Source organism: Peromyscus eremicus, chromosome 1, assembly GCF_949786415.1.
Source record: "Peromyscus eremicus chromosome 1, PerEre_H2_v1, whole genome shotgun sequence".
Classification (NCBI taxonomy): Eukaryota; Metazoa; Chordata; class Mammalia; order Rodentia; family Cricetidae; genus Peromyscus; species Peromyscus eremicus.
This window is the reverse complement of record NC_081416.1, coordinates 71,474,452-71,486,901: the sequence shown is the minus strand read 5'-3', so window position 1 is coordinate 71,486,901 and position 12,450 is coordinate 71,474,452. Positions and strand designations below refer to the sequence as shown.

General features: G+C 43.6%; 1 protein-coding gene across 1 annotated transcript in view; it reads left to right on the top strand.

Annotated features, from left to right (window-relative positions):
- LOC131905975 (deleted in malignant brain tumors 1 protein-like) overlaps window positions 1-12,450 on the top strand; it is a 114,626-nt gene that overhangs the window by 27,888 nt on the left and 74,288 nt on the right. Inside the window, exons 7-11 of the mRNA XM_059256800.1 lie at window positions 2,461-2,520; window positions 4,744-5,061; window positions 8,155-8,196; window positions 9,376-9,523; window positions 11,591-11,781. Coding sequence (XP_059112783.1) covers window positions 2,461-2,520; window positions 4,744-5,061; window positions 8,155-8,196; window positions 9,376-9,523; window positions 11,591-11,781 — 759 coding nt within the window. The remainder of the gene's footprint in view (window positions 1-2,460; window positions 2,521-4,743; window positions 5,062-8,154; window positions 8,197-9,375; window positions 9,524-11,590; window positions 11,782-12,450) is intronic.

Sequence of the window (12,450 nt, the reverse complement as noted above, 5' to 3'; positions counted from 1 at the left end):
CCTCAACGAAGAAGCTTCCTTTTATAGTAGGTGACAATACAGAGACCCACAAAGAGTCGATGTGCATAGAATCAGAGACTGTGGAGTAGCCAGCTCGAAGTGGAACAGCTGTCTCACACCTCCTGACCACAAGGTTCACTGGTCCTTGTAGAAGAGGGGATAGAAAGAGTGTAAGAGCCGGAGGTAGTAGATAACAGCACAACAGTATGTGTTTGACATGGCTGTGCTATTATTACATACATGGGTTCAGTGGCTTTGAATGCTTACACAAGACCTGGGTCACATCAAGCCAGATACGATCTCAGTGTGGATGTGGGAGGGGCTTGTGAAGTCCCACCCCTGTACGAGTAGCTGCTGGTGTCTGATGGCTGTTGGGGGTGAGGGGGCCCAGAGTCAGTTTTCCTCACCAGTGTGGTAACTGTGAAGCTACCCACACTCCAGTGGATGACCTACAGCCGTACACACAGACAGCACTAAGTGGACTCAGTGAGCTAAAAATAGAAATAAGCTAATAAATAAAGAGAGCATGGGAAGTTGAGAGGGAGACGTGGTGGGGATATATGGAAAGAATTGGAGGGGAGAGTGATTTGACCGAAACACATTATATGCATGTATGAACTTTTCAGACAAACCAAGATGAAGCCTCCAGGGTTAGCACTGTAGCTCAATGGTAGCTATCAAGTGTCCCTCTGGATTCTGTCCCTAGCACACCACAAAAGTAACAGTGTTTTAAAGCAAAAATAAATTACTATGAAGCTCCTACTACCCACCCCAGTCTCCCCTTCGCCTTCTTCAGAGACAAGCACTCTTCTGAATGTTACAAGTTTCCTCTTTTCATTTTTTTATACATATGAATTATATGATTTCTGTCCATGTTATTTTGTGGTCTAGCACAAATTACATTAGTCCCTATATATCATGCCATACTGTTTTTTAAAAGCCAGTTGCTCTTTTAGACAAATTGATGAGCGGGAGAGGGAGAAAGAAAACTGTTACTATCAACTGTTAATTTGGGGAATGTTCCACACAGTGAAATCAATTTCCCCAAATTTTCATGTCTCCCTTGCTGACATCAGTGTGAAGTACCATTGTGTTAGAAACATGTGCTCCATCGCCTGACTGATTAGCTCAGTGAACACATCACGTGATATTATTATTATATACTTTTGCCCACATGTTCTTATACACCTGAAGGACTGACTCTGAATAGTAAGTCAGGCAACTAGGCAGGTTCAACGGAAAAGCTCCCACTTTATTTTCTATCTACAGAAGACTGTTCTGGGCTGAGGCTGGTGTGTGGCTCTGAAGGATGATCTGGGTGGGTGAGGTTTCCCACTAGTGCACATGGGAGGATCAGTGTGTGACAGTAGCTGGGACTTGGCAGAGGCACAGGGCAAGTATGGGCAACTCATGTGTGGTCCAACAATATCTGCTCCCCTCAGCTCCTGCTTCAGTCAGGGATTTGGAAAGTCCCATGTGCCCACAACAACTGATTCACACACTGATGGATAAGGAGGGCTCCAGAGCCATCTGCTCTGCTAAGGGGGTCTTTTGCATTCCAAGAGTTCTATAGATTGAATGGGTCATTGACTCACTTCTAGGAGAGATGATACTTTCTCTCAGTACTCTAACAGGCCCTCTAACAGCAGCAACACACATGTGCAGGCACACACATACACACACACACACACACACACACACACACACACACTCCCTGCCCTCAGGTAACACTGGTTTCTGAATCCCGTCTACATTGACTTCTGCCTCTGGTTTATTCTGTGTAATGGATGTGGTATGAAAATGAACTGTTGAACCAGGCTTCAAACAGTCTACAGAGGCTGGTTTTGAATGATCTACCATCACCTTCAAGCCTAGAGAGGTGCTGCTTAAATCTCAGCACTCCATAACAGGTGGGTGAAGGGCACAGCACTCAGCACTGAGTGCAGACCCAGTCCTGGTGGCTCTTGTTTCTGTTCCTACTGCAGAGTCTGGGGTTGCAGCATCCTCACACACACACACATTGTGAGGCTTGATTCAGTTCTTCCCCTGTTTGTGTTAGGTAAACTTCCCCTTCTAAAATTCGTTTTGTGGGATTACAGTAGAGCTCCCTGGGCTAGAAGAGTAAAGCACATGCTAATTACAGTCAAAGAGATGTATCCATGGCAGGACTGGAGATTATTTTAGCAGAGAATGGGATAGTCAGGCAATGGGATGTCAAATGAGTTCTGTTAAGAGCTCTCTATTGTTCTGTTCTGTAAGAGCTGTTTAAGAAATATCAATCGTCTCCAAGTAGTTGATGAGCTCTAATCTAGTCATGGAAGTCAGGCATTGTCTGCAGCAGTGTGAGGCTGTAATTTCCCCAGACGTCAATGCTGTTTCATCTTTTCAGAAATATAAGTTATTATGACCACAATGTAAACACTGCTCTGGACCATAATGCTGATTTCCTTTACTCAGAAGGTGCTGACGGCTCACCAGACCACACTCCAGCAACAGATCCCGAGTCATCCAAACCATCAGGTTGGTTGGTTTGCTTTTCCTCCTGAGAATGTCTCTTTCATAAGTGAGAGGAGAAAAGCCTTTGTGCTGCATTGTGTTCTACTTCCTTTTCTGTTGCTGTGATAAAACATTCTGACCAAAAGCAGCTTAGGGGAAAGGGGGATGATTTCAATTTACAGGTTATGGTCTATCACTGAGGAAAGTCAGGGCAGGATGTCAAGATGGATCCTGATGCAGAAATCAAGATCAGGTTCATACCTAGGTCGCTTTCTTATACAGCCCAAGGCCACCTGCTCAGGGAATGGTTCCTCCTCCTTTATGCCTTCAGCATTCTCTCTCTCCTTTCATTTTATCTATAATTAATTTTCTCCTCCCTAAATGCATCAATCCACCCATTGGCCTCCTAACTTCCTGAGTTTCATGTGAATTCCAGGGTAAACTCATAAAATACATGATTGGAAGCTAGCACTTGCCTGTGAGTGATAACATGCAACAATTGTCTTTTGGGGGCCTGGATGACCCCACTAAGTGTAATTTTCCCCATTCCATGTATTCAGTTGCAATTTTCATGATTTCCTTATAGCAGAGTCATATCCAATTATGTAAATGTAGCACATATTCATTATGTATCCATCAATCAATGCATATCTAGGTTGATTCCATTTCCTATCTATTGTCAATAAAGAGGCAATGAATGTGGATGTGCAAGTGTCTCTGTAGCAAGATCTATAAAAGTCTCCAAAGAAGGAATACATGTGGCCAGTAAGTACTTCAAAGAGTGTGCAACATCCTTAGCTACCAGGGAAATGCCAATTAATACTACTTCAAGATTCCACCTCACCCCAGTCAGAATGACCATCATCAGGGACACAAATGACAACAAATGCTGGCATGGCTGTGGCAAAAGGGGAACACTTATACACTCTTGGTGGGAGTGTAAACTAGTACAGATACTTTGGAAATCAGTTTGGAAATTTCAAAGAGAAAGAAAGGAAGGAAGGAAGAAAGAAAGAAAGAAAGGAAGGAAGGAAGGAAGGAAGGAAGAAAGAAAGAAAGAAAGAAAGAAAGAAAGAAAGAAAGAAAGAAAGAAAGAAAGAATTATCACATGACCCAGCTATACCACTTCTATTTTTACTTTTTTTTTACTTTTTTTTTTTTTAAGACAAGGTCTGACTCTATAGCCCAGACTGGTCTGAAACTCATGGTAAGACCCCACCTGCCTAAGCCTCCCAAGCATTGAGATTAAAGGTGTGCCCACTCATGCTAGGCTACCAGCCACTACCCTAGAAACTTCTCTGTTCACTTACCTTTCTGTATGACTTACGGCTACCCACAGGGAAGTTTCTGCCCCTATATCTTACAGCTCTCCTTTGGACTCCAGATGCCCAGAAGGAACCTGACACAGTGCAGCTGTGCACTGGTTCTTCTGGAGTCAATGGGAATTCCTCTTGACACCCTAACCAGGCAGGCTCCATCCCAGGATATGTGGCCCTGGTCCGGGTCTTCCTTTGGCTATGAGTAGAGCAGGTTATCTAAAGGGAATATGGATAAAGAAATGTTTAAATTATCTTTTGCCATGTAAAACCATTCCCTAAATACAGAGGTATGAAATACCCTCCCCCTTTTAAATTATTGCTTATGAGTTTACAAGTTAGCTGGTCAGTTCTGCTGCTCTAGGTCAGGCTTGCTGACGGTGGCTTTGGTTTTCTCATGAGTGTGGGTCACTGGAAAGTCAGCTGAAGATGCCTATCCTAGAATCGGCTCCTTTACATGTCTGCAAGCAATGTAGCTGCCACCTGAAGTGAGTGAAATGACCAGCTACGTGTCCTTCATCATCCAGCATGCTCGCCTATGCTTATTCACATGATGCTCCAGGGTGCCCAGGGAGTAAGCTACATCTGCATGCTCTCAAAGACAAGATGCACCAAAGGCCCTGAGCACAATGCCAATAGAGGAGGAAAGATGCCTGGCTTCTCGCTGGGAGCATCTCAGGGTCATACTGCAAAGAGGATAAGGAAAGAGAATAATAGCTATTTGCGCAAATGATCCATCACTGTGAAGCTGTCTTGAAACAGGATGCAGATAAGGAGAGTACCACAGGTTCTTTGGAGCAGACACAGTGGGGTAATTGCATAGGTTGCCTTGGGTAGTCAAGGAAGATAATACCAGACTGGATTGTAGACAATAGCCATCAATGGACTGAGAAGACCACTATCACTTCCCTGCCCCTTTTTTCTTCCCCAGGAGGCTGGGTCCCTGTGCGGCTGGCAGGCAACCATGGGAGATGTGCAGGCCGTGTAGAACTCTTCTACCAGGGAGTCTGGGGGACTGTGTGTGATGACCTCTGGGACCTCCCAGAAGCAAACATCATCTGTAGGCAACTGGGGTGTGGCTGGGCTGTTTCAGCCCTGAGTGAAGCTTACTTTGGGGAAGGTTCTGGGAAGATTCTCCTTGACAACGTGCGTTGCAAGGGACATGAAGAGCACCTGGAGGAATGCTCCCACATTGGCTGGTTCTCCCACAACTGTGATCACAGTGAAGACGCCAGTGTCATCTGTTCAGGTAAAGCCCATGCCCTTTAGAGTCAAGCCTTGGCCCCTCCAAGAGAACACCCTTCACGCCTATCTTAGTTACTGTTCTCTCTGCTGTCTTAGTTACTGTTCTCTCTGCTGTAGCAAAATACTAACAAAAGCGAAAGGTAGAAAGGGTGTGTTTTGGCTCACAATTTGAGGATAACGTCTGTCATTGTGATGGAAGTGTGAATGAGCTTGTCCCGTTGCACCTGCTGTCACACATCAGACCGGGGGATGCTTTATACTTTTATCCCTTTTATGCAGCCTGGGACCCCTCATCCATCAGATATAGTCTTCCCTCCTCAGCTATACCTTTCTGGAAACACCCTTGTAGACTTGTCCAGAGTTGTCTCCAAGGTGGTTCCAAATCTAGTTAAGTTGACAATGAAGAGAGGCTAATTATCACATTGTGTGTAAAAATAGCCACTGAACACATGCCAGTATGCCACTCACTCACAGCAGATGTTTTCATGTCTCACTTTTGTAGACACTGAATATGTAACAAGGTCACTCCCAGGTAGGGAAGATGATGTTTATGTATGTGGTTCACTGGAGGCTTGGGGAAGAGATACTGTTGGAAACTGGGTTTGTCATATTCTCCAAGGCAGTGGAGTAGCAGATAGACAAGACATGTAATCACCTGATTGTCCAAGAGGAGAGTAGACAGTACCTTCAAGGTCATCTGTCCCAGCCCCACCACCCTTCACCTCCTCTACTGTTCATTCTACACACAGGATAATTGACTTCTCAGACTTCTGTAGAATACTTTGTCCAGTCAGTTTTGAGGTGTGCATAGAGACAGAGGTCTATGGATGGGTAGGACATGGTTGAAATGTGAGATATGGCCAAGACACTTCCTTCCAAGTGGGAAATGGCTAGAGAAAAATACTATCCCAGTGAGGCAATTCCCATTTCCATTCCATAATGAGAGAGAAAGGTCTGATCCATGTCTGTCTTCCCAGCAGGGAACAGGAAGTCTCTATAGAGATGAGAAAAGTTTCGAACTTCAGACACATGTATGCCAATAGCTTAAAGTTTATAACTTTAATAATCCTAAGGCACACCCACAAAGTGCTGAGCAGTAAAACCTCTTTTTGGGAAAAGTGAAAAGGAAAAAAGTGTGAATTATAAAATTAGTAAACTGAACAATGAATGCTAAAGGTTCAAAGCACCCTTTTCTTAGAATTTTATACAATGAGTATAGTATAGTTGCATCATATCCATCCCACCTCACCCTTCTAACTCCTCCCTTGATCCCCAAAACTCCCTCCCAAATTTATGTCATGTATCTATCTATCTATCTATCTATCTATCTATCTATCTATCTATCTATCTATCTATCTATCTATAAATCTACCTGTCTGTCTGTCCATCTGTCCATCCATCCACCCACCCATCCATCCATTATCTATCTATCTATCTATCTATCTATCTATCTATCTATCTATCTACCTATCTATCTATCTAATGATCCATCGATCTATATATCTACATATCTAAGTCCAGTTGGTGTTGCTCATATGTAAAAGATGAACTAATTATCACATTATGTGTAAGAATAACCACTGAACATATGCCAGTATGTCACTCAGCAGATGTTTTCATGTCTCACTTTTGTAGATGCTGAATATGTAACGGCACTATCAGGTAGGGAAGATGATGTTTATGTATGTGGTTCACTGGAGGCTTGGGAAAGAGGTTCTGCTGGAAACTGGGTTTGTCTTATTCTCCAAGGCAGTGGAGTAGCAGATAGACAAGACATGTAATCACCTGATTGTCCAAGAGGAGAGTAGACAGTACCTTCAAGGTCATCTGGCCCAGCCCCACCACCCTTCACCTCTTCTGCTGTGTATCCTACACACAGGATAATTGACTTCTAAGACTTCTGTAGAATACTTTGTTCAGTCAGTTTTGAGGTGTGCATAGAGACAGGTTTAGCCCTAGTTCCACAAATCTTCCATTGCTATTGGCATTCCTTCATCCTCCCTGGAGTGTCCCATGCCCAGTCTCCCCCTTTCTCATCAGACCTTGAGGTCTCTTGATGTTGTACTCTTAGATAATGCTCAGTTAGAGAGTGAGTTAGGAATAAAGCTGGGTGTCCCAAGGTCTAGAAAAGTTTCATTATATCCTCCTCTTGCAGTCACCCCTGCTGGTGGGAACAAATTGATCCAGAAGGATGATCTGCAATGGATGATCCTGAGCTGAGAGTTGCTAGAGGGGAGATGTTGGGAGCCTGGAAGAGGCCCTGCATATTTAAGCCCTGACTCAGTATCTCTTAACAACACCGAGTCAAAGGAAAACTGAATATGTGTGTGTATGTGTGTGTGTGTGTGTTTCTGTTCTTGTAAATGTGGGTGTACATGCACATACGTTTGTGTTTGTGTGTGTGTGTGTGTGTATGTGTTTCTGTTCTTGTGAATGTGGGTACACATGCACATACATGTTTGTGTGTGTGAGTGTGTGTCCGAGGACAACCTCAAGGCATTGCCCATCTTAATTTTTTTGGACAAGGACTCTCATTGGCCAAGAGCTCACTGGTTAGGCTAGGCTCGCTGGCCAGTGAGCCCCAGGGACCCACCTGAGTCTGTTTCCTTGGCATTAGGATTGCAAGCGTGTGTCACTAAGCCCAGCTTGTTTGTACACAGGCTCTAGAGATTGAACTGTGCTTGCAAGGCAAGCGCTTTACTGTTTGAGCCGTCACTCTGGCCCCTGAAGTGGTGTGTCTTCTTATCTCTACTTCCTAAGCTTACAATCCCCTGCCCCGTGGGTTACTGAGGCTTTAGGAGCTAGAGCTCTTTGGTTTTTCTTTTAAACCCTTGATTTAAAAATTACCCTATTTTTATGTGTGACAAGGGAGTAATACATCGAAGTCTAGGAGGGATCTCGTCAGCTCTTCAGCACTGCTTGAGAATTGTGGCACAAGGCTGTTAGATGCTCAGGCCTCTCCTCTAGAGATGGGCTCAGGAATCCTGGAGGGCCCGAGGCACTGTGTTTGCCATGAGCTCCTCGTGATTCTTGAACACAGACTGTTATGTAGTCCTATGTCAGCTGCTGGTCCACATGTTCTTTCTGTGTTTGGCAGATGCCCCATTTGCTGCCATGAAAGAAGAAACAGTGGTTCCAGGTGAGAACTCAATGTCCTTGGATATCCTCTTTCTTTAAAAAAAAAATTTAATCAATTTTTGAAATTTATTTTCTATACTAACTACAGTTTCCTCTCCCTCCTCTCACCCTGTTCCCTCCCCCACCTCCTTTCTGCCCCTCCCCCATCCACTCCTCAGAAAGGGTCAGGCCTCCCATGGGAGTCAACAAAGCCTGGCATACCAAATTGAGGCAGGACCAAGCTCCTCCCCCCTGCATCAAGGCTGAGCGTGACATCCCACCATAGGGAATAGGTTCCAAAAAGCCAGCTCATGTGCCAGGGACAGATCTTGGTGCCACGGCTAGGAGCACAAACAGACCAAGCTACACAGCTATCACCTACATGCAGAGAGCCTAGGTCGGTCCCATACAGGCTCCCTAGCTGTTGGTCTAGAGTCCATGAGTTCCCAGGAGCTCAGGTCAGCTGTCTCTGTGGGTTTCCCCATCATGTTCTTGAACCACCACCCCCCTTGCTCATATAATCCCTCCTCCCTCTTCAGCTCAACTCCCAGAGCTCGGTCCAGTGCTTGGCTGTGGATCTCTGCATCTGCTTCCATCAGTTACTAGATGAAGGTTCTATGATGACAATTAGGGTAGTCACCAATCTGATTACAGAAGACCAATTAAGGCACCCTCTCCACTATTGCTAGGAGTCTTAGCTGGGGTCATCCTTGTGGATTCCTGGGAGTTTCCTTGCCACCAGGTTTTTCCCTGATCACATATGGCCCCCTCTATCAAGATATCTCTTTCATTGCTCTCCCTCTCTGCCCCCCCCCCAACTTAACCATTCTGATCCCTTATGTTCCCATGATCCCCAAATCTGCCTCTCAAATCTATGCCATGTCCCCTTGTCCCTATCTATCTATCTATCTATCTATCTATCTATCTATCTATCTATCTATCTATCTACCCATCTATCTACCTATCTGGGTTCAGTTAGTGTTGCCCATCTGTACAAGGGTTTTGGGGCTGATCACTTGAGAAGAGCAACCTACCAGGGGCCTCATCAGTAAATAAAACTGATGCTCTGTTGGGAGTCATTGTCTGACTGCCACTCTTCAGCCAGGGGTGGGGCCTTGTAAACCTTTCTTCCACCCATACTGGCATGTTGACTGCTGTGGTCTCATGCAGTTTTTGTTGTCATACCTCTTTCTTCTTTTAGGAAGATCTCCTTGTGGTGGTGTTATTACCAATGCTCCTGGAAAAATTAAGAACCCCCCAATGAGTGAAATGCATGACAACATAACCTGTGTGTGGGAAATCAGGGCAAATGCCTCTGACCGTGTAAGACTGGCATTCCCGTCTCTTGAGTAAGTGATACACACTATGTAAGTATGTTGTGCACTTCTGATCATTCAGCCTGACATTGATTCTCATATTCAAAAGAGTCCTTCATGTATTTTCAGCTTTTTATTTTGAAATAACTGTGAGCATAGAGGAAATTGCAAAAGCAATACATAGCCCTGTGTACCCCTCTCAAGCATCTCCCAGTGGTAGAATATTATCAAAGCCACCAAATTGATATCAGTGTGAATGTTAACTGGACCAAAACCCATATTCAATTCTCAGAAATTTTTACATGCAATTATTTGAGTGAGGATGGGGGTGGATTGTTCCACACAGTTTAATCCTGTGAATGGCTACACAAAATCACTGTTCCATTCCAGGTCCATTACACAAAGGAACTACCCTTTCACGTTTTGTATTCCCAGATTACCTCATTTCTGTCCCTTAACTGTGATCTATTCTCCACCCCCTACATGTTGTCATTTCAAGAATGTTCTGTGAATGGAATGATACAGCATATAGTTTGGTAGAGGTCTGACTTTTTTCACTCAGCATAGTACCCCTAAGATCCATTCAGGTTGCTGTAGTATCTAGGCACTGTTGCTCTTTACTGTGGAAAAGGGTTTCGTTAATATGGCTGAGCCAGCATTGGTTAGTCCTTTCCCCTCTGAGAAATATCTGGCTTGTTACTAGTCTTCAATGATTTCAAATAAAACTTCTCAGAACATTCAGGGAAGGTTTTTACATCAATGTAAGATCATTTGTCAGGGTCGAATGTCCAAGAATGCGACTGCTACATTGTATGGTAAGTACACAGTTAGCTTCTTAGGATAGAGAGACTTTCCCAGAATGACTATTGTTTCATCTTCCCACCAGCAACACATGTAACCTGGCTTCACCTTGCCCTAGGTAGTGTGTGGGATTTTAGACTACCTCTTTACAAGCTTGTATATATAGATATTGCTTTCCTTTGCTGCTGTTAGAATGATTGTGAATTATATTGTTTTTCACACTTTCATTATATATATATAAAGAAATATGATTACTTTTTTGTATGTTTGTGAATTTTTCCAAGATGTGACTTTACTTTTTAATGTAATATTTCATATACTTTTTGAGAATTTCATACATGTAACAATATATTTTGATCATATTCATACTTCCGTGCATTTTTTAATTTAAAAAAATTGACTATACAGGCTTTGGATAGGAGAGACAGAGAGAGGAACACACACACATACACAGACACTTCATGTGTTCTTGCTATCTGGCAAAAGATACAGAATCTGAGGAAATTTTAGGTTTTAATATTGTAAATACACAAAAACGAAGTCATTCACAGATTAAAGTTATGTTTAACTTTATATAACTATAAAGTTATATTTAACCCCAAGAAAACACCAAATCATTTATGTACCTTAAATTGTGATTAATTTAAAGATGGTTTGGAATAGATGGCTGTTGGGCTGGTGATGTGGAAACAGTAGCACTGGCGACAGCCACATGGAAGTTCACAGAGAAACACAGAGCTGGCAAAGCAGATGGCTTCCACAAAGCCAGTGGAGCAGATCTGGGTCCCACTGGAGCAGATCTGGGTCCCACTGGAGCAGATCTGGGTCCCACTGGAGCAGATCTGGGTCCCACTGGCTAGCTGTCAAAGCTTGTCTGTTTGGGATCCGGGTGGATTTGAACCTGTAGCTATATTCTGTTACCAGCCTCATGAACAACCAAACCCTAAAGTTCCTCATTTTAGACTCTTCCTCTCAAACATCACATGATGAAATGACCTTGATTAGCTATTGGCCTAAAACTGTAAAGTACTCTGTGGTCACAGCAGCCCCCATTCCTCAACAGGGTCCACTAAAGTCAGTCTTCTTTCCTTCCCATCAGCTAAAAACCCCATTCCTTTCAGACAGTATTTTTCAAAGGAAAAATACAAGATGAAAGGATCATACTGTGTCTGCATCACAGACAGGATTTGAGCTTGTCCCCAGCATTCTTACTCATACAAAATAAAGCAGGGCTGACAAAGTACCTCCTAACTTTCTGATGAGGAGATTAAGAGACATTCGTGTTATTTGTTTCCCTAGACTTGACTGCACCAATGAGTATTTTGAAATCCTGGATGGCCCTCCATCTTCCACGGAGTCCCTGGGGAAGCCCTGCAGTGGGCTGCACATCACCTTTGCATCCCACTCCAGCTCAATGACCCTTGTGTATTTCCGAGGCATGAACAACATTGGGAAAAATTTCATGGCTTATTATTATTTTGAAGCCAAAGGTAAGAAGATGGCATGGAGTCACAGCTCTGAATTTTCTGATGATGTGCCATCGTTTGCTCTGTGACCTTAAGCAAGCCATTTGACGGATGGGAAATCCATTGTGGGGCTTCACACAACACAAGATGGGTCATTAAGGAGTCATTTCTGATAACACTCTGACTTTAGTCCCAGATGGGTGCTTTAGATTATACAGAGGAAGGGGATGTGTTCCTTTAGGTCCTCTCTCAGACTTGTACATAACATATAAGGAGTTCAAGATTAATATACAAGACACAATCAGAAGGTAAATGGAATATACTAAATTAAGGCAAGCCAATAAAATAGTATGTGTACTAGAATGTGCTACACAGACACATATATTCATATCAAAAAGGGACATTAGAAAAGACAGGAGCACTAAAGGCTTCAAATGCCAAGGGAAACAGCAGGGGAGATCAATTTTGGATTTGCCTGTGACATTGGGTAGGCTGTTCATAGAGAAACAGCAAGAGGACTTGAGAAGCGAGATCAGTGCTGGAAATGGGATGTAGTGCATGCTGGGAAGGCAGAAGCTAAGCTGAGGGTCTCTGTTAAAGCACAGTATGCACAAGTTAAGTAAGATCAATTAAAACAATTGTGAGCCAAATACAATAACAGCTGATGTTTACTGATTATTCATTTGCTAGCAT